This window comes from Aptenodytes patagonicus, chromosome 6 (assembly GCF_965638725.1).
Source record: "Aptenodytes patagonicus chromosome 6, bAptPat1.pri.cur, whole genome shotgun sequence".
NCBI classification, from domain to species: Eukaryota; Metazoa; Chordata; class Aves; order Sphenisciformes; family Spheniscidae; genus Aptenodytes; species Aptenodytes patagonicus.
The window spans coordinates 53311576-53338212 of record NC_134954.1 but is presented as its reverse complement, the minus strand read 5'-3'; the positions used below and the strand labels follow the sequence as shown (position 1 = coordinate 53338212).

At 37.8% G+C, this 26637-nt stretch overlaps 1 protein-coding gene across 1 annotated transcript in view; it reads left to right on the top strand.

The window, feature by feature from the left end:
• Positions 1-26637, top strand: part of MYO3B (myosin IIIB) — a 200858-nt gene that overhangs the window by 18947 nt on the left and 155274 nt on the right. Inside the window, exons 2-7 of the mRNA XM_076340762.1 lie at positions 1067-1250; positions 2755-2889; positions 6308-6412; positions 6675-6774; positions 11642-11718; positions 23622-23767. Of these exons, the coding sequence (XP_076196877.1) occupies positions 1104-1250; positions 2755-2889; positions 6308-6412; positions 6675-6774; positions 11642-11718; positions 23622-23767 (710 nt within the window). The 5' untranslated portion in view covers positions 1067-1103. The remainder of the gene's footprint in view (positions 1-1066; positions 1251-2754; positions 2890-6307; positions 6413-6674; positions 6775-11641; positions 11719-23621; positions 23768-26637) is intronic.

Genomic DNA, 26637 nt, shown 5'->3' with positions numbered 1-26637 from the left:
TCGCAGACTTTACATCTCCTAAAGTGTACAGGTAGCTGAAGTGGTCTACCTACTGACAGCTACCAAAAGGGCAAATAATATTCTTTCTTAGAGAAGCCATAAACCAGTCAGCTTCCCTAATGATGAGTTATATAAGAAGGTTAAGTTAATCTCATCTTAAACTTCATCTTTCCTTTCTCTAATTCCAGTTCAGGGGCAAGATCTAGGTTCTCACTACTTGAAATGAAATCCTAAAATGGTATTGTCATTTTCCTAATCACCAGAACTTGCCATCTGTGTAATTCCAAGGGTGGGAAGGAGCCCTTTGCGTAGGCTGCAGTGATCCATACACCACTCAGGAGTGTTTGGGGAAATGACTCCCCTGACCAGGAGATCTCCTAAAGGTGGAGGTGCAGTCAGCCAGTGTAGCTGACCATAACACACTCTACTGAAATACAGAGAGAGAGACAAGTGCAATTGTTGAGAAACGTCTCCAGTGATGAATGTCACCCTAGTGGTGTACCTGTTGCCTATTACCAGGTTAGTTTGTATTTTATGATAACAGCCAACCCAGTTTTAACTTTTATTAAACTAGTTATACATAGCCCTGTTGTAGATATATCAGATATGATGAGGTGTTATACCTACTGAATGCCTGTCTGGCAATTGTTAAGGAGCATTAGACAAAAATAGGTTAAAAGCATGACATGGCTTTTTAATGCACAAGAAATAGGGCCTCATTTCATGAGCCGTGTTAAACCGATTGTGTAAAATGTCCATTGAAAGAGCGTGCAGTAGAGGGAGGGATCAGATTTTGTCAGAACTTGTTAAAATGTGTTCAGAATGATGCAGTGTATGGCGCAATGTTTGAGGCAAATAATACATACAGCAAAGTAAGTAAAAAGAAGTGGAAAGAGCTTTCTTTCCATTCCTTCATTTAGTGATCTTATCTTTCTGTCTGGTTTTAATTTGTGATTGTATTTCTTCTCAAATTAGGACAATATTTGATTTCTTTATCATAAGATCCTTCTTTAGTACAGAGTGACTTAGGGCTTCCCACTGTATGTGTGTCTGTTTTGTTTTCCAGGAAGCCATTGTATGGATTGTTTCAATATAATTCCAGTATGATTGGACTAGAATCATTAGCTGATCCCTCAGATACCTGGGAAATTATAGAGACTATTGGGAAAGGCACTTACGGTAAAGTCTATAAGGTTGCCAATAAGAAAGATGGAAGTCTGGCAGCAGTAAAGATTCTGGATCCTATCAGTGTAAGTAAAAACTATTAAACTGTAACTTCATTGTTAATTTAAAAGAATTCTCAAACAGAGTTAAAATGTATATCAAACGTGTAAGATATTGAAAGCGTCCTGAAGGGAACAATTTTGCAGAATGCATTGACAGAAGGAGTTTGGTACCAGCACCTGAAAGCTGCAACTTACAATTTCATCATCTTGTATGTTATTTGAAGACAGCATTTGCCTAGTTTCTTTTTTAGGTCTACGTAATTCTTCTGGTACAAATTTAGATATCTGTGCTTGAAGCATGCAAATGGTAAGAAGGCACAGAGGCATTCCTCTTAGGGGCCTGCTATAGCTGTTAATCTTAATGTTCTTATTTTATTCTGTGTACTCACTAAAAGAATTAATTTTCCCATCACAGAAGTACTGTGAACTTTAGGATATTTTATAGTTATCTCTTCTAAGTGGCTAATACTGCGAGGCAATAGTTAAGATAAAAACAGAAGAAGAGCACAGCCCAAATTCTCAGAGGTAGTTCTGTGCCATCTCCAGTTTTAGTGGGTATTAAATGCCTAGCTTCCCTTGAGAACCCAGGCCCTAGTTTTCAATGGAAGATTTAATTGGCAGCTGCTCAGGTTGGATCAAGCTGGAGTTTGATCATGACAGTTGGGCTAAAATATTTACTAAAAAAAGTTAGTTTCTGTCATCTACCACTACAGAAATTCATCTTGGTTTTCTCTTGTATAAAACTGAGGAAGGTAATAAATAAGATGATATCCTTTTTAGCAAAATGCAAAAAAAGGAAAATGCATGTAAGAGCTTAAATTTTCTAATAGTCACAGTCTGTGCAGAAACAAGGAAAGATTCAGTGCTTAAGTACTGTTCTGAGTTGTGGCCTGTGTGCTGATATTAAACAGTATTTTGTAATTGTCACTTTCATTAACAAATATTTAGTAACATTTGCTTATTTCATGGGTTTTGTTTTGTCTCCCTTTAATTGTTTCTGGTGTATGTCTTTTCCTGGTATGAATGTCTTTGTTTTTACTGATGTCCCCTTTGAAGTTTTGTGAAATTGTTCTCTGTTTGGTCCCATCTGATGACCATAGAAAAAAGAATGAATCAAAGGTTCATGTATTTACAATTAGCTTACACATTAAAAATATGCATGTTTAAAAACAGGTTAGAAAATAATACATGTGTAAATTTCTTATTTAGACAACTGAGCAAAGTTAAGTATAAGCTTTACTTTTCTGGTTAAGTATATTATGCACTGAAAGAATCCTTGAAGAACAACTGCTTGCTTTACATATACTTCACATTTCTGTATGTAAAAAAAGCAAAAGTGGCATGTTTTGGTGTGGATTAAATTTACAGTATTGTGTGAGTACTTTCAGCTGCATTAAAGTAAAACCATTTAAAAGTACAAGCTAATTAAAAAATGGTTCTTTTTATCCATGAGAGTTTGTTCTTGCTTTCTTGCTTTGTACGGACTTACTGTGTTTATATGTTCTGTATGTTTGTGGTTTTTATTTAGGATGTAGATGAAGAAATTGAAGCAGAATATAATATTTTGCAGTTTCTTCCCAATCATCCTAATGTTGTTAGATTTTATGGAATGTTTTACAAAGCAGATCAATATGTGGGAGGACAGCTCTGGCTAGTACTTGAGGTAAAAACATTTTGATAACATTACATCTTAACTAGCAAATGTGGTTGGGTTTCTGTGTTTTATTGTTAGAAGAGTCACAGGCTTTCATGATTCTTTGGGGCCGTTAATCAAAGGACTGGTGATAAATGATGTGTGGTAGCCTACAGTTGAAAATCACATTCAAACTTAAAGTTTGTTTAATAGGGAATGTCCTTGCATTTTATTTCTGTTCAGGTTGCTACATCTGCCTCCAAAGCAAGCAAATCCTTTTGGTAAGAATGGTTTGCCTGAAAACAACTTGATTTTTTTCATGTTGGAGGAAACATTAGCTAAGACATTTCTCTAAACTTATGGGGAGCTCAAGCACTTGAGGGGAATGCAAAAGATGATGAAATAGTAACGTGGAGGACAGTTAACAAACATGCTGCCTGTTGCAAAAGTGAACTGAGAAAATGTAATGGGAAAGTCTGTTTTATGGTAACTTAAAACTAGAGGCTGGTTGTTGTTGAAAACCTAGCAACAGAAATGCCTTCTATTAACTCTTCTTGTTCAGTGGCAATCAGTATTCTTGCAATGAAAAATGTATGTTGGTGGTTTTGTTGCCAGTTAAGTAACTGCCAAAGATTGTTGCAAGATGAGGATTTCTTCTAGATGTTTTCTAGGCTTAATTGATACAGAGCTTTGCACAGACTGATGAGCAGTAACAGACCATTCAAACATTTCTCTCTGTTATAACTAGACCGGTAAAAGTTAGCATTCACTTTTTAATTACTGATCATTTTAGAAATTCCACTCCCTGTTCCTGAATGGTGACTGGAATAAGAATAGGGAATCTTATTTTCACTTTAAGTTGTGGAATCCAAACAATACATCTAACTTCTGTGTACTGCAGAATTATGTAGCTTGAATGAAAACTTTTGAATGTGTTTTATCTTAAATTTCAGTAACTATTAAAAAAGGAGCTTTAGTATTTTTGTTTTGGTGTTGTTTTTCACTGGATGCCTTCTGGCTTTGTGTTGAGTTTGGGCTTGGTTTCCCATGTGTTTTCTTTGTTAATACAAGTGTAGCGTATCCAACAGATCCATCACATGTGGTATTCCATGTAACAAAATTTTGTAAAGCAAAATCATGGCATATTCTATGTAACAAAATTGAATGTAGAATTTGAGAGAGTTAGGTGTTTGTACAGACCTTATCAATTAAGTGTGTTCATTTCAGGTGTTTTTTGGTGCACATTATCCAAAGTTTTAAAGAAATTTGACATTAAAAAAATTGTGTTTTCCTTATACAGACAAATTTACCAGGCAAGGCAAACTATTTCTTGCCTTGGAATTTACATGCAAATTTATGTATGCATAGCAGTTACTTTTTATATTATAAATTAATTACACTTTTTCAGTAAAAGGGAATATACAAAGTAGTCATTTTGATCCCTGAGTCTTTGATGGAATATATTCATTGGATGTGTGACTTCCGAAATGTGTAATAAAAAGGTGGATTTTTTTTTTCCTTTAGGCACAATTTTGCCATGTTTGCTCACTACAAGCAGGACCTTACTTTGATAAATGCCTAGGATGAGGAAGGGTAGCAAAAGTGGACACCTTTAAATATTTTTATGATGATGCAATTCTCGGATAGGTGTAGCACAGACAACTGTAAAGCAAGCTTCCCTACTTTTCCATCTAAATGTGCATCAGTCCACTTTTTATACCATTAGGTATAAAGTGGTAATGAAGTTTACAAGTTCATTTTGTCCCAGGTCTTTGCTGACTGTCAAGAACAGTGTCACTGACAGCTGCAGTAGTGTTTGTGGGATATATTTATTTTCAGAGTCGGTCATTCATTTAACATATGCTACCAAACAGCTGTCAGTCTGTATCATTTTTCAGTCACAACCAGCTTGGGGTTTTTTTGAAGTGAGGACATACTTTTCTACGTTTTATTTGCAGGCTAGAGATAATTTTAGTACAGCCTGTCTCAATATAACATTTAGTGCAATGAAAGCAATAAACAAAAATATTTGACTTAATGGCTTGTCAGCAAATGGTTAAGCGTGGAAAGAAAAACATGCACTTTCTCTCACGAGATGAAGTTCTCCTGTAAATACATATGATGATTGATATTGAGCTGAATGCTCCCACCTAATTGATTTAAAAAAAAAAAATAAAATTTCCTACTAATGAATTAAAAAGTAAAGTCAAATTCCTGCAGAACTCATCAATGTTTTCAGTGATGAAGTTTTGCTTCAGGAAGTTATTTACATAAAGGATGTCTTGTTTATCGTGTGATCTGGTCCTTTCCATGAATTAAAACTTTTAGTCTAGTGAAATTTTTGATGCAAGGGGAAGTTAGTAATAAATGAAGGAAAATATTGACATACCACAGAAATGAGTGATTGAACTGATACACAATTCATAAAAACTATTTGAGAGATGCAAAACTTGAGAGTTTGTAGAACTTCTGTTTTCATACCATTCTCTTGATTTACGCTGTAGTATTTTAAACTTAATACTGATAACGTAAAATGAACTTGTGTTGAAATGCATGTGATTTCTGTATGGCAGAAACGTTGGTAAGGGCGCTGGCTACAAAAACAGGTCTAGAGGAGAATTTTCAATGAAAGGCAGGCAATCAATTCTCCCATCATATTTTTTGTTGAACAATTATGAATATTAAAGTAAGAAAAGGACAGAGAAAGAGGAGAAAGGAAAGAGGCGAATAGCTGCTTAGAAGGGCATGGACAGTAAATTAATGGTGTGGGTGAAAACATATTTACAAAGATTCTAATTTTCCTTTTTCTCCTCTTTTGATGTATGGCAGCCCATTAGTGGGAAATGCTTGCAAGAAGCTGCTTTTCTGGATCAGAATGTTTCATCTCAGTTATTGGCAGCACATGCCATCAAATCTGAGTATAGAGATATGGCTTCTGTCTACTTTATATTGCCTGCCAGCAGGAGCATTGATGGAGTGCAAGTTTAACATGACTGTAATTTGTTGCCTCCCAGTTATCAAGAGCATCAGTCTTCTGTCTGGTCTTTTCTTTGCACAAAAGCAGTTTTTCAAAAAGACAACGCACATGTTATTGTGAAAATACTCAAATAATGTAAATTGGACTTATAAATCCTCTTTAAACAACAAAATACAGTCCTGTTCATAATATTTTGATTTTTAGTTACATTTTATAAATTGCACTTTATAATCTTCAGTTTTCACTTCTCTCCCCCCACCCAGACTGCTGTGATTTATTATAACATTGCTAATAAAATATGTTCTAAGGTGGGGTGACAACATAAAAAATCACAAGGTAAAAATCTAGTTGTTCCCAGACTTGTGTTGTAGTGCAGTTTTGCATGGTAAGTGTTTACAGCCTAAAAAAATATATTGAGTAACTGGGGACTTGTCTTGCTTTTTTCCCCCCTTGCAACTCCTCCCTTCACAGCTGTGCAATGGAGGTTCTGTCACAGAGCTTGTCAAAGGCCTGCTGAAGTGTGGCCAACGGTTGGATGAAGCTATAATCTCATACATCTTATATGGTGCTCTCTTGGTAAGGATGTTTATTGGGCTTGTAACGTCAGCAGAGGGTGCAATTTACTCATCTCATACATATATTTTCCATTTGTAAAGTATGGTAATGTTGACAATATTATGCGGGTTATTATAGCAGCAGGGGTTATATCAAGCATGTAATCCGGTGGACAGATGTTTCTATAGAGTATGTGCAGATTGCCTTCATTACATTCCCTAATAGTAGGGTAATTGTTTTTAAATAAGGGAGTAAACTTATTTTTGTTACTGCTGGTATATAGGGCCTTCAGCATTTACACAATAACCGGATCATTCATCGTGATGTGAAAGGGAACAACATTCTCCTGACAACAGAAGGTGGAGTCAAGCTCGTTGACTTTGGTAATGACCACTTCCCATTTGTTTTCCTGATACATGCAGTTTAGCCAAAGGCATCCGTTTACTTTTCCCTGGGAAGGCAGAATGCCATAGTGAGAGACTTTTTCATAAGGATACTCAGAATTTTTTTAAGAAGGAAAACGGAGAAAGAACCTGATACAGCAAGAATAAAAATTCTAACCAAAAATTAGTAATAGACTTTAAGTTAAAAGCTTAAACATAATAATTAAAAATAGTTCTGAAGGTACCATTTTATTTGCAAAGCTCTTGCATTTCACAAGGAATGTCAGTTTCAGGGCAGTTGTCCTCCTAATTTAAATTTAGATATTGTATCTTTTGCATATGAAGAGGAAACATTCTTCTCTCTGAAATGTCTTTTGCTAGCCTTAAGCATATTTTTTTCCCTCTGAGCAGAAGGTAAAATGGTCCCTTGGGTCCAAAACCCAACATCCATTTAATTTGTGATTATTGCTGTTAGATTTGAGCATTGCATAAGAAATGGGGGGGGGGGGGGGGGGGGGGAGGGGGAGGGGGGAGAGTGAGAGAAAGAAAGAGGGAAAGAGAGAAAGAGACTTGGCACTAGAATTTAACTCAGTTCAGCATTTTTTTTCCTTTTAAACATGCACTTAGAAAAATAAGGAAATGCTGTAGTCCCTCAGATATGTATGCAGTGGAGTGGACAATTTTATTAAAGGTAACAGAAACAGATTATTAGCAATATGATTTATTAATGAAACCATATAATGCATAAAATAATCGTCATTGAGAATAGTGTTGTGTGAATAACAGATGTTTGTTTAGCAGTGCATGAAGGTAAAGAAAAACGTTCACAAAATGAGAGTAAAGTGGCATGCCAAAAAACTCTGCAAATAGTAATATTTAAAAAAAACCCCAAAAATATTAAATTTATGGAGTGGAAAGCAAATTTAATACTGATGTTGTCATGGTATTATAAATTTAACATAAAAATCTATTGAAGATGCTAAAGTAAGTTGGGAAACAGGAGACTTTAGTATCTTCTAGGGACAGAAATTCATTATGTTGAAGAGTAAAGGCAGCAATTAAAATACTGTTGGGAGAAACATATGGCCTGAAGCAAAACTTGGAGTGAGTCCCTGACCTAGTACAAGGGAGGAAGATCCCTTCTCATTTGGGGGAATTTTGGCGGTATGACTTTTGTTTGTAACTACTCCATTCTGGGAAAAGTTGGGTTTTCTCTCCAAAGCAAAATGGTTTTTATCAGATGTATCAAAGGCCTTAGCTGCAACGTAAGCTCAGTTTAGAATCATAGAATCGTTTAGGTTGGAAAAGACCCTTAAGATCATCAAGTCCAACCGTAAACCTAGCACTGCCAAGTCCACCACTAAACCATGTCCCTAAGCACCACATCTACATGTCTTTTAAATACTTCCAGGGATGGTGACTCCACCACTTCCCCGGGCAGCCTGTTCCAATGCTTGACAACCCTTTCAGGGAAGAAATTTTTCCTAATAACCAATCTAAACCTACCCTGATGCAACTTGAGGCCATTTCCTCTCGTCCTATCGCTTGTTACTTGGGAGAAGAGACTGACACTCACCTTGCTACAACCTCCTTTCAGGTAGTTGTAGAGAGTGATGAGGTCTCCCCGAGCCTCCTTTTCTCCACGCTAAACAACCCCAGTTCCATCAGTGGCTCCTCATAAGGCTTGTGCTCTAGACCCTTCACCAGCTTTGTTGCCCTTCTTTGGACATGCTCCAGCACCTCAATGTCCTTCTTGTAGTGAAGGGCCCAAAACTGAACACGGTACTCGAGGTGCGGCCTCACCAGTGCCGAGTACAGGGGCACGATCACTTCCCTGCTCCTGCTGGCCACACTATTTCTGATACAGGCCAGGATGCCATTGGCCTTCTTGGCCGCCTGGGCACACTGCTGGCTCATGTTCAGCCGGCTGTCAACCAGCACCCCCAGGTCCTTTTCCGACAGGCAGCTTTCCAGCCACTCTTCCCCAAGCCTGTAGTGTTGCATGGGGTTGTTGTGACCCAAGTATAGGACCCGACGCTTAGCCTTGTTGAATCTCATACAGTTGGCCCCGGCCCATCAATCCAGCCTGTCCAGGTCCCTCTGCAGAGCCTCCCTACCCTTGAGCAGATCAACACTCCCGCCCAACTTGGTGTCGTCTGCAAACTTACTGAGGGTACACTCAGTCCCCTCGTCCAGATCATTGATAAAGATATTAAACAGAACTGGCCCCAAAACTGAGCCCTGGGGAACACCGCTCGTGACCGGCCGCCAACTGGATTGAACTCCATTCACCACAACTCTCTGGGCCCGGCTGTCCAGCCAGTTTTTGACCCAGCGCAGAGTACACGTGTCTAAGCCGTGAGCCGCCAGCTTCTCTAGGAGAATGCTGTGGGAGACGGTGTCAAAGGCCTTACTGAAGTCCAGGTAGACCACATCCACAGCCTTTCCCTCATCCATTAGGCGGGTCACCTGGTCATAGAAGGAGATCAGGTTGGTCAAGCAGGACCTGCCTCTCATGAATCTGTGCTGGCTGGGCCTGATCCCCTGGTTGTCCTGCACATGCCTTGTGAGTGCCCTCAAGATGAACCGTTCCATAATCTTCCCCGGGACCAAGGTCAGGCTGACATGCCTGTAGTTCCCCGGATCCTCCTTCCGGCCCTTCTTGTAGATGGGCGTCACATTGGCAAGCCTCCAGTCGTCTGGGACCTCCCCCGGTCCCTCCCTCGTCCTCCCTATGCCCACATATCTGTGGGCTTCCTGACTAAAGAAGCATCAGGCACCAAGCTTTCGTTAAGTTGCTCTTTTTCCCCTCTAGCCCACTGCCGTAGTCACAAAAGGGACTCTGGGAATGAGTTAGGAGTGAGTCACAGGTGATATTGTTTGTAGAACTGTTGGTCTCATTTGTTGCAGAAAGTGGAAGATACACAGTGAAAAATGCAAGGAGTTCAGGAAGAGAAGGGACTTGCAGTTCAGACAGTTGAATGACATCAAATTGGAGGCTACTCTTGCTTCTGCCAGTGTTTCTCTGTGATGTTGGCAGGTCACGTGAATCAAACTTTTTAGAAGTGGCCACTCTGTTCCTCATTTTCCTGGTAGCCAGTTTGAAACATCTTGTCCTCCTTTCCAGAAGAGCTAAGTGTTCTTGAACTGCAGCTGAGATCTATTACAGCTCTACTTGAGGCATGTGGAGTGCCTGAAAACTGAAAGATCTCAGATTAAGTACCCAAAAACAGTGGATGCTTTGGATATTTTTAGGTTAATCCCTGGAACTAATAATCCTCTCCCATTTTGCGGGAATGTTAAGGAGATTTATTGTTTGATAAGGAGGGAAGGAAACATGTCAAAAGGAAAAGAAAATAATAATAATGTTAAATTTAGTATAGGATTGGATATACTAAATAAGTAACTAGAACTCAAATCGATGGGGTTAAAAAAAAATTACTACCTATTCAGTGAATGCTATGTCCACAGAATGAGACAGAATCTTGAAGAAAAAAAAAATTTACTTCATATTCAATGCTGTACATAGGGATATTAGGTCACAGGGAGGATTACACAGGTATCCTTAATTGAAGCTTTTTATTTTGTCTTTATTGCATGACTTCACAACTTGTGTGTTACATTGAAAAAGCATTTCTTCCCTCAACTGCTCTCGACAGCATGATATATTTGAATAAATGTTGGTCACAGTGTAAGTCGACCCAAAATGTCTCCAACTTATAATTCATTTATGCTCATGCTCGCTCACTCTCTCCCGCTGTCTCCCTCTCTCAGCTCTTTGGTATTCTGCACTGTTTTGGAGTGTCCATAGATAGCAGCTACAAATTAAGCTAGCTGAAGAGGGATCGGAGTTAAACGCACAGAGGCTTGCTGTAGGTCCTAGCCATTAACTGTTTCACAGCGGTACTCAGGAAATCACTGAAGGCTTGCAATCACACTGAAAAATGAAAAATAAATACAGAATTGAATCTTGGACCCAGCAATCAAATTATTTAACTTACGAATTATGAGTCCCAATTTCTTAATTATTGGCATCAGGCAATGTGTATTCTATGTGTTTCTGCCTGTTTTTGTCTCTGGGTAATGCCATAGGAGCAGACCACTGTGTTTTTTGTTTTTAAACAATGTTAAGGTGAAATATGTTTTTAAGTCAATATTGGTTTTGTGTCAACTTAGTGGAGCGCTCCTGAACTCTATAATTCAATTATACGTCGACCAGAGCACAGAAGATTTGCTGTGAAAGTTCATTCTGATTTGTTAATGTTGTTTGATTTCACTCTAGTTCTTTCTTCCTTTTTTCAGCTATGCTTCAGTAGTCCAGCCCCAGTCAGCAAAGCACTGAAGCACAGGCTTTGTTTTAAGCATACACTTAACTCCCAAAGTACAAGCTGCAGTGTGAGCTTAAGCTTTCGTGCTTTTCTCAATAGGGAAAGATTTAAGCAAGTGCTTTATTGAACAGGAGCCTCTGCAAATACTCTAGTGAACAAGTTTCCTGCCAGCGGTGTTCAGAGAGTAAATTTCTGAAACAGAAGTTTTAAAGTCAAGTTGTAATTGAAATAGTTTCTGTTTATACTCATGAAAACAGCAGAAAGAAGTCTGTGATATTTAGGTGCCAATTGAATTTTTAAGTTTGAATGAAAGTGCTTCAAACTGCGAGTCATTCACAAAAAATCTCTCGGCAATTCTGAATGAAAACAGCAAGCTGAAATTAATCAAACAAAGAATTCAGTACAAATGCTGCACCTTCTTTGGCTGTTCTGCAGCTGTACTCCCAGGCTTGGGGTTTGTTTTCCAGATACTTGAAATAAACTGACTGAAATGACAGAATGAATTTGAAGACAAGTTTTTTGGATCTGTTTTGTTGCAGGTGTTTCAGCCCAGCTCACCAGCACACGTTTGCGTAGAAACACCTCAGTGGGAACACCCTTTTGGATGGCACCTGAGGTAAGCAAATGTTCCTATCTGGATTGTCTCCGTTCATTGCAATGAACACTTTGTTGCCACTTCCACATAGTAGGAGCAAAGGGTATCTTTTCTTCCCTCCCCTATGGCTGTGTTTCTACTTTGCTCTACAACTAGGCCCCTGCTCAGTAAAATGAAAGTACTATTAGAATATACAAAATGTATTTCTAATAATCTTCATTATTTTCTTCTCTGTAATGTTTCCATAAAAGTACAGATAATCTGCAAATAACTGAGGGTCTACTTGAAAATTTCATGACTTTCCAATCAAATACTGTATGTTTTGGTGTGTTTGTCTGTGCCTCTAAATACAGACTGGGAGGAGAATTCCCACATTCCTGTCTTGCTATAGGACTCTGCAAAACCCTGACTCAGCTATGTGTTCTTTAACCTTAATCATTGACTAGGGACCTACACACTTAGACACATGGGCTAGCATAGATTAAAAATGGAGAAAAATAATCTACAGGTGGCCTAGCCAAGTATCTTAGACCATAGTTTTACATACTACTCCCCAGACATAACCCTTTTCCTCCTGTTTCATGAAGCTCTAGAAAGTTTTAACACACTGTTGAACAAATGTCCCTTATGTATTTTCCCTAAATTTGGGGTGAAAGTTATTAATCTTTGCCCACCCTGCTTTAAGAAACAAAAAATACTTATGTAAGGTATAGATTATTAAATTAAAAAATAGGGAATGAAATAAAAAAATGTTTATTTGTAAGTTGTTAAACCTTCATAACAGTAGTAGCCTCGTTTCTGTTGAAGGCCATTAGACTTATTTGAATTTTGGGGAATTTGGGATGGAATTTGCATCTATTACAAATGCACACAGGTCTATTTCTGTATGTCAAACAGTTAAAAGTATCGTACAAACGTTTGTTTTAAAATATTTTATACTTTTTATACATCTATTTCTGTTGCTAAGGAAGGCTGATTATAGCTGAGCAGAAAAAAGAAGCTGCTGTAACGAATCCAAAATTGATCTTGCACAGTCTCACAAAGAATGGTTGATATTTTACTATCTCCATAACAACCAGTTTACGTCACAAAGGAGACAGAAAATACCTTAGAAACCACTGTGCAAGCATTATTTATGGAATCACCTTGGTTGGAGACATTCTGAAACCACTCCTCTAGGCAATAATGGACATATTATGAAATATTTTATTGAACTCGGATTATTAGAAGTTATTTTTACGGTACTGTTTTGCTTGAATAATTGCCATCAAAGGCAGTAATCATACCGAATTTATTTTCCCATCCTGCTTGAAAATACTCATTCTCAAGGCAAAAAGCCAAAGAAATAAGCAGAGATTTTCATCTGAAAAATTTTGACCTGAAAATACAACACATGTGTAACCAACGTATGTTATGTGCATAGGACATCAAAACAGGAACAGAAGTATCTTTGAATGCTTCCTGTTTTGAAAAGATTTGTCAAAATAACCAACCCAGTACCACAAGCATAGTAACTCATATCACATTTGCATGCCTGTGTGAGCCACGCCGATCAGGCTTCATAGATGTACCAATCTGCAAACCAGCTGTAAGATGCTCAGATATCCATTATGCTGTTGTTGAAATGGCTTTTAAATGACAAGTTGCGTAACACTCATGCTCAAGTCACTACAGTTGCTTTCTTTGTGTTCATGAACGACATATTTCAACTGACGTGCGAGGTGCAATTTACCTTACTTCTGGGGACATCTTTCTGGTATTTTTAAAATGCGCAGCCAAATTTTTATGTGAAAGATGAAGGATTAGGACTGCAATAAGCTGAAAAACTCTGCTTGGGTAACAGCTTATTAGGAACAGTGTTTTCTAGATGAGGCTGTGGCGAGATCAGTAAAAACTAGAAAAGTACTTAACAGTTGCAAAAATCTTGCTGCCTAAAGGTTTTGACATAAGATAGAATCTATGTCAAACCCAAAAATACCATAAAATAACTGGACAGGAAGGAAATGTTACTAATTAGAGAAATAGAAAGCATGAAGACTAGGTTGTTGGGTTTTTTTAATTGAACTTTTACTATCTGTGTGTGAAACATAGGAGCCTCAGTCAATGCATAAGGCAATCATGGGACTTCATCTTATCTAAAGGTGATTAAGGATTTAATCTGAAGGGGGAGTGGAGAGGGGGAGATGAAAAAGCTTGCCTTGGAGGAAGAGACTACAGGAGTGTTTCAGAGAAATGAACCTTGTGAAATGAAGCTGTCAGGGAATATTTTCCAGGGTAAACGGCAGGAAAATAAAACCTGGAGAAGAATGATGCAAGATTATTCAACCTGAGAGACAGGAATAACTGGATATAAGCAGGAGACAAATATGCTGGAAACTAGAATCACTAGATCAGCCTGGATCAGGAACCGTCTGTATAAATGAGGAAAACCATCATATTTTAAGATGAAGTTTGCAAAATATATCAAAGGGATTCTATGGCATGGTAGCTGCAATAGCAAAAGTTCATAGGAAAATAGCAGTGACTGAGGGTGGCGTAAGGTGTTCTGTTCAGCTCAGTGTTCTGACTGGCAGCATGAAAAGCGGCAGCTTAACAGTTTTGAGTGATTCAAACATCTTAGGGGGCTCTTTTTTTCTGATGACTGTGAGGCTTGTTTAGCAGCGACAGGACAAATCAAAAAGATTTGTCCTTGAGCATTTGTTTTGAGCAGAGCATGTGATTAACAAAAATTTTGCTGAAAAATGAAAATACAGGGAAAAACTAGGCTGTGTGGAAGCAACACAGAAACTTGGCAAGGATGAGTCAGTTTGAGAGCAGCTTTAAAGTAGACTCACTGAAAGTCAATCATTGCTGTTTAACCTAATTAGTATTGTCTCACACTTAGAAACACAGACACGCAGAAGCTGGAACACTGAAATACAGGCAAGCCAAAAAAAGATAAATAAGGCAGGAGAGTTTAAGTATGGTGGATGTTTAAAGCTGCCTGTTGCCAAACACTTAAGTTACCTAAAATCTGCTTCTATTATGCTGAAATAAATTGTGTTGAATGCTAGCAGGAGGAATCAGATTTGAAACTTTTGAACTGAACTGCCTTTACATCTCTAGCTCCAAACCTTATCATGTCTTGTTTTCAACCTCCAGTGCAGAACTGAACAAAATCTAGTTCAAATAGAATTGTGGTTTTCCTTTTTCCCAAATATAATTATATTATCATGATCTAGCTGGAAACTTGACTCTTGAAACAAGCTCAGTTAGAATCAGTACATGTTTTCTTTGGCCCAAATCTAGTTTTAAGAACAGATACAGAAAAAGAAAGATACTTGAAGTCAGAGAGAACTGGAGAGATGCTGAAGGTAATTTAAAACCACAGGGAGTATGCTGTTGTATTTTACTGATAACTGCTAAAAACTGACAATGGTACATGCATACTTACATTTTAAAAGGAACATAATTAAAACATAGTTGATCCTTTGAAGAATTATGTGTTGAAATATGACACATGACAGTAGGAAAGGCTGAGACATTGGTAAAGGTATCATATGAGTTCTTTAATAATGAGTTAACCAGAGGTAAAATCTTGGCTCTGTTTTGCTATTGATTTCAGAGGGATTTCAGATGTCACAGTATTATTTAAAGCTGTGTCAACTCTGTATTTTGGATATTTGTTACCATCCTGCCAAGATGAAGTAATGATCAGTAAGACTGCCCGAGAGACAACAGATTGTTTTCCTTCCCTCTACTGAATCAAGGCGTACTTCCTGGGACAAAATTCAGTACATCTGAGCATCAGAATAAATTTCTGAAGTGTTAGAACAATAGGTGACTATTTCTTTTTCCAGTGTTTGTTTTTATTTTTTTAAACTTTAAATCTGATCACATGTGTGTGCGATAAGTCTAATCCTGAAACAATGAATAATATTTGCATTGTTTCAGTACGAAGCTGTGTCTCTGCATAATCTAAAGAAAAATCAACCAAACTGGTAAAAAAAGCACCCCAAAAAGTCATTTGCATTAATGTAGTTGAAAAATATATGAAGAGAAAAATCTAATTTTGCAAAGACTCACAGCAGCTTTTCCACTGAAGTCAATATTCATTACAGTAAGGGCTGTATTCAGGCCTTAGAATTTGGTCAAAGAAAAATCTTCCTTTTGGTAAATTAGGGCTGACTCTCTTATTTACCTCTTTATTGTAGGAGACATGAAAAATTTACAAAAAAAATCCATTTAATAGTAAATACATTTCATGTGTAGTTAAATACTGAGTTGGAAAAACAGCATAGAAAAGATAACCCCATGACTAACCTGGGCTTATGTTTTTAATTAACTCTAAACAAGTACAATGATACATTCCCCTGAAACTATTGAATATATTCTCATTTTGTCACACTTCAACCTAGCTTAATTGCCAGCCCTTTGCTTACATCATGGGACTCAAGGTCAGCATCCTGTTAATAGCTCTAGGTCTCTTCACTTTAATTCTCTATTAGCTAAAATTAGCTCTTCTGGTATGCGCATTTTCACTACGCTTTTAAATGCCAACTAAGCATGGAATTTTGTAAATGCTGATTTATAATGAACTGTAGGAATCCACCGCTTAGTATAAATAGGATATAGATTTCAAGAATGTATAGACACTTATTGTTCTACCTGAAAGTCATTTAAAAACAGTTGTACAGTGAAACAGTGTGGTATTTTGTGATAAAGAAATGTAAGGAACTATGTACCTTCTCTAATAAGGAAAATTTTGAAAATATTTCCTTATAACATCTTCCATGAAGGCGTAATAACTATTCTCTTACAGCTAATGATAAGATAGATTACTGAATTAGCTCTTACTGCAGTTTTTTTTAACCTCATGAATTACAGTAAATGAGATAAGATTGAAAACATAATTTACAAAAAATAACTGATTGTTCTTAGGAAGAAATTTCGCAGATGAGAACAGAGAAAACTTCTGCTGCTTTTACAGAATTTGTGTTTATTTGGCATCATGATTAACTGATAGTGAAATACTTGAAAACCCCACATATTTAGTGGGTAAAAATAATAAATGCGATAAATGGTAAAGATAAAGAATGGTAGCATTAAATCATTCATAACAGATTTTCATTACATTGTGATTTGAACAATTGCTTGGTTTTTAACATTACTATATTTATGATAGTATATTTAGCCTTAGGGTGTAAAGGAATTGCCTACTTGGCATACATTTTGAAATGACATCCGTGCTTTCAGGAGGTTAAAGTAGTGGGGCACTGCAGTATGTTAGAAATTATTTTTAGGGAATATTAGCTGTCCTCTTGAAATGCAGCACTGGGTTTGAGTGTGGTCCTGCGGTACATGTGGTAAATAGGTATGGCCATGCCGGAGAGGAGCTACTACAGTGTAAGTGTGGGAAGCCAAGGGGGCAAGAGTGGGAACCATTGCTCTAAATAGATAGGGCAAGACTGTATGGAAGAACTGAGGGACACAGAAGTGAAATGACTTGCTTAAGGACTTACAGCAGGTCAGTGGCAGAATGTGGCATAGAATTAGGTCTCTAAATGGCTGCATAGGACTAAAATGCCTAAGATGCCACCTTCTGAGAGTTGACTGGCATGATTTAAACAAAGTTATCTTTTTGGGAACACATCTTTAGGAATTGAATAAAGTAATAAAAGAAATGGCAGTTTCTGCCCTGATTTTTTTTCTCCCCACTTTCTTAATTTTCTGTGGCTCTCAAACCCAAGCTTTAACAAGCTGCAGTAGTAAGGAGTTATGCTGAAGTTGCTTAAAGTCCAGAAGGAAAGCAGTGGAATTCAGAAAGCTGAATTGGAATACAGAGGTTTCTTTAAGGGAGATGGCACACAAGAGAGGCAGAGAGCGCAGCAGGACAGCACCAGCGAGCTCTCCCTGCAGAGCGGGGTCTGGCCTAATGCATCACCTCCTCCTTTGCCTCCAGGAGAGTTGACCCCCTCATGGGCTAGCATGGCAGGAGGGGGTTGAAAAGGATGTGGCAGCTGGAGGGAACCTGAGGGAACTTTGCCAGTAATCTTGATAACATGGCCATAATCTTGTGAAGGTATGTAGAGGGGTTGCAGATGCTTCTGTTTTGTTCTAACCTGAACAGCAGCTATGAAGGGGTTGTAAAACTTTCATGTAGGGTATTTAAAGATTTAAAACCCAAACCAAAACAAAGAAACAAAAACAGCAGAGAAAATAATTTCAGTACCACACTGCCCTGCACTGAGATCCCTACATGAAATGTGGGCTGGAGTTGCCTCTGAGTTTTCAGTTTCTTTGTGAAACAACATTTACAAATCTGTGTGAGGTGTGTAGTGTATATCCTTACTGCTCAGGAGTAAATCTGTGGGTCAGAAACAAAATGTGTCAATGACATTATTAGCAGTGTTGAAGCCGTGCTGGTCTCGTGGTATAAAGCAAAACAGATCTGTGCTCAAAAGCTTATCTGTTTTTCCTCACTGTATCATTTGGTCTAATAAAAGGTATTACGTTTCCCTACAAATGTAGCCTGCTGCCAGAGCAGTCTAATGGTTTCAGGAATATTTTACTTGGGTGAGTTAAAAATAAAAGTAAAAATTGATTACTCACAGCTGTAAAAAACCAATTGACTACTTGACATATAATTAATTTTCAATGGATCAACATTAATTGTGATAATTACTCATAAGAATTATTTAAAATATTACTTAATTTTTATTTTGGTAACATTTCTAACAATATAATCATTTTCTGATACACCATGGAAAAATTTGTGTGATGATAATAAATAAGGAACTGAAATCCAAATAAGAAAATTGGGGAATATGGAACCAATTTCAATCACAAATTTGCTCTTTTTTTAATTATGTGAATGTGCTTGAGGGGAGAGAGGGAGGGAGGGAGGGAAAGAGGAAGAGAGGGAGGGATAGAGAGATAGATAGATAGGTATCACCTGGGTCTGGATAATTCAGTACCCCCAGTATTGCTAAATGCTATCATGAAAGATTTTTTTTTTCTTCAGTGCATCGGAATTAGAAGAATATTTAATATTTTATTTCCTATGTAGATAAATTAAGTTGGGTTATATAGTGTCAGGTGGAGCACAGAAGTTCAGTTGGTTTATTTCATTTGAAATAAACATATTGTTTATATGAAATATAATTGCTTGCATAGCTAGCAATTTTGTTCTCCTTGCAGCAAGGGTAACAATTTTGTGCCACATTCATTTTACATACGCAGTGCTTTTCAGCATTGTGCTCACACACCTCATAAGCTGCTTAGTTAACTACGTCAGCTGAGTACAGCACTGCCTTTCTTCAGGAGCATCAACCTTTTTAACTCCAGACTCCTTCCTGCAGGTGGGTCACCACTGCTAATTGCGTAGCGGTCATCTCCAGGTAGCACATCTGTACTCCTATTATCGGTATTGTGTATGCTTGCAGCTATACTTTGTACGTGCACTGTATATACTAAGGCAAAATGAAAGTAAGTTCACTTCTAATAATTCTGGGTCAACTTAAAAGGATTTGATGTATTTTGCTTCAACTAAACATATGTATAGCTTCTTCTCTGCCCACAAGTCAGTATGACCACTGTACATATAACAGCTAGTTCTCTGTATTACCTGTTTTCCTTCTTTTAAATCCACCTGTGATCTACTTATGAGCTTGCTGAAGTTCAAAGAAATCTTTGCATTGAGTTCAGAACAAATAGAATTATATCCTTGAATATAAAGTCTTCTTGTCAGAGTGTGAATCATCTTGTGTATCTCTGTGAAGTTTTGTGTTTCTGTAGAAGTGATAAATCACACAGAATGCCTAATCACTGGCTTCTCTAAATTCACTCCAGTTAGTGTGACTGATTTGTTTATGTGCCATCTTTGCCAGACCAGTGAATTCCCTCCCACCTCACCCTGTCCCAGTGTGACCCTCAGTGCAATTAGTGTTGACAACTACCATCACGTTGTCTGTTTCTCTGTGTGGTGTTTAGGTGCTTTCCGTCCTACAGCAGTATGGCTGGGCATGAAATCATGATGAAATTACAACTAATACAAAAGGTGACAGCCTGTTTCCTTAGCAACCTGAGCCACTGTGTGCACGTAACCAGCCCATGCCTAAGTGAAAGATTTGGTGCTTATTCCCATGGTGTTCACTGGCAAGTCTCAAGATTAACTACGTCACCCCCTGAAGCTTTGGCATGAACATAGTGTTTGCAGCAAAGCAAACTACCTCTTCTTTTTGCTTGTACAAGCAGGGGAGGATTTTGCTGGATATACAATAGGTACAGATGTGATGAGGTCTTTGCACAAGGTAGAGAAAGGAAGTAGCATTTTCTTCAGTTTCAGATCATTTCTTCTGGGCGCTCTGTCTTCATGCCCCACTGGGCAGAGCAGGCATCAGCAGTGCTGAGAGGCACTCTCAGCTCCAGAACTCCGACTGAAAAGGACAGATCTTTCAAAAAAATAAGTATCTCTGAGTTCCTGATAGAGACAGGAACATAATAAAAGATAAGTCAGTGGCATTTTTCCTTTTTGTATTTGGCCTTTAGAGATTTTTGCTCTGCAGGGAGTTGCAATAGTTTTCAAGGCAAAACAGGAGTGGGGCATTCCCAAGGACTTAGCTTGTAAACTATGACTGAGAGAACGCTTTCTTCTTCAGATTTCAAGGTAGAGTGTTGTCTGCTAGCCAACATATAAAGCAAACTGCCGACATGCACCTTTCATCAAGGAAAAAGCTGTAAAATTTTATTCTTGCTTTAAAAACTAAAATTAGTGGCATTTGTGTTTCTCTAAGTGGTGCATAATTTGGTAAGATTCTAATAATAAACCCCATAGAATTTGTTTCAAACAGAAGTGATCATTATACTCATATACATACTGCATACTCAGTGTCAGAAAAGCAGTTCATTTTGTATGTTTATGTATGTATAGAGCTGATCTCACTATAGTCAAGCTAACTGTCTAAAACATACTGGGTTGCACGGTCCACTGGCTGAATTTTTGTAAACAAAGAGAATGCAGATTAAGGGGAGTATTTTTCTAAAAGAATCACTGCAGGCTCTGATATTAGAATGGAGGAGAATCTGATAGTGTTTAATTCCCCTTGGTTAGAGTGCCAGTATTTTGCCGTAGTGTCATTTTACTGCCATGTACCATATTTACTGGAGATGTAACTGTTAGCTGTGGAGCAGAAGACATATAAAGATGCGTTATACATTCCTTTCTCTTTGTTTGGTAGGTAATACATTGTGAAGCTGAGAAAAGCTCAAAGACTTTTTTTCTTTTTTAAAACAGCAGTTGCAGTATACTTTCTTTTCCCCATCCGTTATGAGTGCAAAGCCCTCTGATGCTCATATTATTTAGTGTAGCTTGTTAAACTTTCTACGACTGAGATACATAGCAAGTTTTGCCATCGGCCTGTAGTTAGAAGCAATTGTGATGTGCTTATAGAAGGAAAAGTTATGGCGTCTTTGAATGTGGGAGACCAGCTATGTTTGTGGCACTGCTGACGAAGTCCAGTGTGACCTTGAGCAGGTCCTTCTTTTCCTTCTCTTGAAAATAAAAATATATTCCTCTGCATCATAAAGTTTGAGAACAAATAGACAAGTATTTGCAAAGAACTCAGCACACTGATGAGAACCAGGCAGCTTCTGAGGTAGTCACTTCCAGGAGATGGGCTCTAGCAGCTTTTTAACCAGGCAGCTTCTGAGGTAGTCACTTCCAGGAGATGGGCTCTAGCAGCTTTTTAACCAAGCAGATAAATATTTTTCATGTGTTAAAAAAGGAAGGAGAACACAGTGCATTTAATTAGTCACATACGGATAAGCTACTTGCAACTTCTGAGTCATAGCCTTGGAAGCTGACTTGCATGATTTTTTTTTTTTTTTTTTTTTTGAGGAAGTGTCCTTGAGTATACAGATGATTTGGGGAACTGTATAAAGAAACAAAAATAGTCAAGAAATACAAGCTTCCCTTTCAATCTCTGAGCAAAACCGCAATGAAGGAAACTCCAGGCAACACCAAGTTGGCCTCTTTAGAATATATTATTTAAGTACCTCTGATGGATCTCCACACTGACTTTCTTACAAGTTTTTACATCAAATTTGATTTCTTTCCTTCTCTCTAAGGCATGGTATAAGGAAATAAATTCTCATATAGGCCTCTGAAATAAGGGTGGTGGTTTAAAGCGCTCTGCTTGAGTTGCGTAGAATCTATCTACTGCACAGTAAAACTCATCTTTTTCAAAAGGTAGAGGGATCTCTGGGATGAGATTAAGGCTATAATGAACTCTTTGAAGAACTAAGAAATATTTCAGGGCTTTCACTTAAGACATTCTGTCGAAGAGAAGGGAGATGGGAAAATGATCTTCGTGTGACAACTTTGAAAAACACTGCATTAGCTAACAAAACTCTGCCTCTTCAAGTTGAAGAAAAAAATCCCTGAACCCTCTTTTGCAGTGCTTACTTTCATTTTTCCCCATTCTGTTTATTTGATAGTTGATGTGTAGGTGAATATGTATGTATGTTTTTCTCAGATGGTTTGCAGACATTTTGCTGACCACTTTATCATGTCTTATAGATCACCAGTGTTCCTCAGACAATAGTTGAGAAACACTGGTCTAATACTCTATCAGAAGATTCTTTGACCTTACAGCATCTTGTGGTTTAACCCAGCAGGCAGCTAAACACCACACAGCCGTTTGCTCACTGCCCTCCCACCACCAGTGGGATGGGGGAGAGAATTGCAAAAAAAAACCAGTAAAATTCGTGGGTTGAGATAAAGACAGTTTAATAGGAAAGAAAGGGAAGGGAAAATAATAATAATAATAATAATAATAACAATAATAATAATAATAATAATACTGATAAAAGAAGATACAAAACAAGTGATGCACAATGCAATTGCTCACCACCTGCTGACCAATGCCCAGCCAGTCCCTGAGCAGTGGTCACCGCCCCCCCCGGCCAACTCCCCCCAGTTTATATACTGAGCATGACATCGTATGGTATGGAATATCCCTTTGGCCAGCTTGGGTCAGCTGTCTTGGCTGTGCCCCCTCCCAGCTTCTTGCTGGTAGGGCATGAGAAGCTGAAAAGTCCTTGGCTAGCGTAAGCACTACTTAGCAACAACTAAAACATCGGTTCTAATTGATGAGATTTGGGAAGACAAACTTGAGACAGGATTCCAAATCATGATAGAATGAAAGGCAGTGAAGCTGTGATCTTTGTCTCATCCCTTTGCAAAGAAAAGGGCTAAATTTAAACTTCAGTTTGAATCTCACATTTAGATGCAGAATTGTTTCCAGCTTATATGAATAGTTAGCTTATGATTAGAATGCAAACAGTGGGTTAGCTAGAAGTGTGCATCAAGTTTGTGATGTAAAACAGTTCTGATGTCCAAGGAGAGATTCCTGTTTTTCTTAGACACAGTACGTGGTATGTTAATTAAGATTTTTTTTTAAACTACTCAAATCTAGTAGAGACAAACTAAAAAAAAAAATTGGCAGAAATGACTGATGGGATATTCTTATCTAAAAAACAGCTGTGCAAATCAGTCTATCCTCATGAATAGTCATAAAAATTTATAAGAATAACATCAATAGGGTTCACTGCTATTGTAATAGGTTTCTGTAAGAAGTGCTTTCAAAAACAGATTTTAGTAGAGTGATGTTCTTTGTATAGCTATTTGAAGCATCCCATGGAGCTTATGTATTTAAAAAAAGAGGGAGATGATTGTTTTTAAAGAAAACAAACCTAAGAGAAGTACTAATTTAATGTTGCTTTTTTGTGGGGTTTTTCCTAACTGGGATATACAGGCAAAGATATGGATTTGAAAGCTACATAGGATTTTAGACATGACTCAAAAAAGTACTTTCATGTCACACTAGGATGGAGTGAATTGTACATTAGGTTAAAGCGTTGTTTTCTCTGCTTTTTTCTGATAGGTCATTGCTTGTGAACAACAGTATGACTACTCATATGATGCTCGATGTGACGTATGGTCCTTGGGAATAACAGCTATTGAACTGGGGGATGGAGACCCTCCTTTATTTGACATGCATCCGGTGAAAACCCTTTTTAAAATTCCAAGGTATGGCACTAGATGGCTCTCTTCACTCACTAGTTTGTTCAAAGGCAGTCTAGTCAAAGGAGAAATAAATATTTGGTAAATGTTTGTGCTTCAAATCCTAATAATCTCTCATAGGAAAAGACATTAAAAAGCTGTAATGTTTAAGACTTTTTTTTTTTCAGCCTGACTTCTACAATAATTTATATTTAGAACGCCTTGAAATGATAAAGACTTACATATTTCTTTTATTCTTATCTTAGAATATAAAATCATATAATATCAAGGTACCTCCCTTCAGAAATACTTTTCTTAGCTACTATTGATGAAAACATTTGTTTCAAAAGAGGAAGAATCCAACATTTGTAACTGTTGAATAACATTTTTAAATGTTATTCCCCTAGAGTCTTAGGCTTGTTTTGACAATGCTATGAAGCAGTCTGGCAGTTTCAGCAAACTGTAGTCATAATTTAATTTTTTATTTACGCAAGGATGTTAAAATGTGAAGATTTGGATTGTCATATATGGATATGAAAAAGGGATAGAAATTCCCTCTATGTATAGTCATGTAAATTAGCTGTATTATTTCATGCTGTCTATTTTTGGTTTCATTTTGTTTTCATTTCGTTGAATCTTCCTGAATAAGTTAAGATGAGATTGACAGTGTAAAATAGAGTTTAACAACAGAACAGTTGTAATAATAGAAGAAATATAGAAAGAATTTGTCTGTCATTGATTAGACTGGCATATACTTGTCTTTTCCACGTTTTGCTCATAAAGAAGCAATCGCCACTGCCTAATAACAGTTTAAAACCTTCAGCAATACAAGTGTTTGACCTTTTGTTATCTGCACAGTTATCATAGGCTTTAAAATTTCTTCTGATTGCAATTTGCATTTCTGATTAAGTCTATTTATATGCAGATGCAGTTGTGCTGGGTTTTGCATCATATAGTTATCTCTTCTACCCAGCTCAGACAGGAACTGCCACCACTCTTTCCAAAATTATTCATACTGAAGCAGCAGTTCATCTTGTTGCCTTTGCACAAGTGTAAAAGAGGTCCTGGCAGTTAAGACAGCAAGGGAGGCTTCAGATTACTAAAGCAATATCTATAAATTTTATCAACACTCAGAACAGTTTAAAAGGACAGAAGTCATACCAAAAGTAACAGCAAGCAATAGGAAGATACATAGAACAGGGCATGTAGAGGCTTTGATTTCTATCTATAGTTTACCTCTTTCTCTATTTGCTGTTGCATCACTGTATGACTTAGATACTTCACCTTTGTTTTGCTATCTGATGAATTAAATAATGCGTACATTTACTAAATAGAATGGTAGCATTTTTTAAGTCGAGAGATTTCCCTCTGCTTTGCATTTTATGAGCTATAACCCTGCTGCTGGTAACTGTGCATTCATATTAGATAAAGTGGACTATGATGAGTGCTGGATGGCATAAGGGCCTAGGGTATAGGAGATAGAGCTTCTCTCCTGGTACTTTTTTGAAGTCAATTCAGAGGGATAGTGAGTATGACCAAAAGGTGCATTCCCCTCTTATAGTAGTTTGACAGTTTAGAGGTAATCTTAGTGCAGTTCCTGATATCTGTGCTGCAATTCACACATTTTTAACAGCATTTTCAACATGAGCATTGAGGCTCTTCACAGGTTAAAAGTGGTTCTTCCAAGCACTGGCTGTTGAGTGCTCAAGCAGTGACGTATAGAAGCATTGCAGCTCACCTTCTGAGACTGTTCAATACAAAATCCTCTGAGCTCAGGGATCTGGCATCTTTACGCTTTCTGCTTTCCTGATAATATCTGTGTCTGAAGCTATAAATGCAAATGTTAAGCCATTTGGTCATTTTTAGGTAGTTAGTATCCTTGAGTATCATCTCTGAATTTATCCAATACAAATTCTCACCTACTATAACATCTAGTAGCAAAGAAGCCTACAGGGTAGCTATATTTTATTGGAAGAACTCTCTCCTTTTGTGTGCCACTTGCTAGCTTTATGTGGTAACCCATAGCTGCCTAATGAGAAGAGGAAAGGTACAGTCAATCCCTATGTCCCCTCTCCACATGACAATGTCATTGTAAGAGCCAATCAAAAGAAAACAAACCCTACTGTTTCTTTTTTTTTTTTCCTTCTTTTCTTTTTCTTTATTGCTTCTCAGTTTCTTGCCCAAGACTTTCTCTGCAACCATTGTGCATTTGAGCCAAAGCTCTCAGCCCTAGTTTTTGGCTCAGTGAGACTATAGTTAGACTCTGGACTCAACAAGTTTCTTAACTGAGACTAGTACTTGTTACATCTCCAGAGGCATTTGTGCTGTGCACAGGGATCTTCATGTCTTAAAATTGCTCGCTGATACCTGCAATCAAAAAGCTTAGGTTAGGGTGGAGTGAATGAGAGGCAGCGTATTCTTGCAGCTTGAATTCTTGTCTCAGTTGAGGGGTGGTAACCACTAGCACCTGCTGCCTCCTGCTTTCTGTAGGAGGCTGCCTGCCTGAGCTTTCCCTACAGTGGGCTCTGCTCCACCCATCATTTAAATCAAGATGTAATTCTGGACATCTGGTGAGATGGAAGAAGGGCTCACTCAGCTGACTGCCCTCAGTTCACAAGTGGTGATGGCACTGCTCTCAAGTGAAGTCTGGAGCTTACTGCTCCTGAGGGATATAGCGAGAAAGAACTCATTCAGCTAGGTTTTGCTTTCACCTGGAAAATGGCCGTTAGCAGGAGGTTAGCAGTTTCCAAAATTATCTCACAAATGTAATTTCCCATTTGAATCACATTAATATTGGAGTACAATGGAGCTGAATACTAAGGTACACACTTCTAATTCTGGGATTCTGGGGGTAGTTTCAAGACCTGGATCGGGAAGCAATATAACCTTATATAACT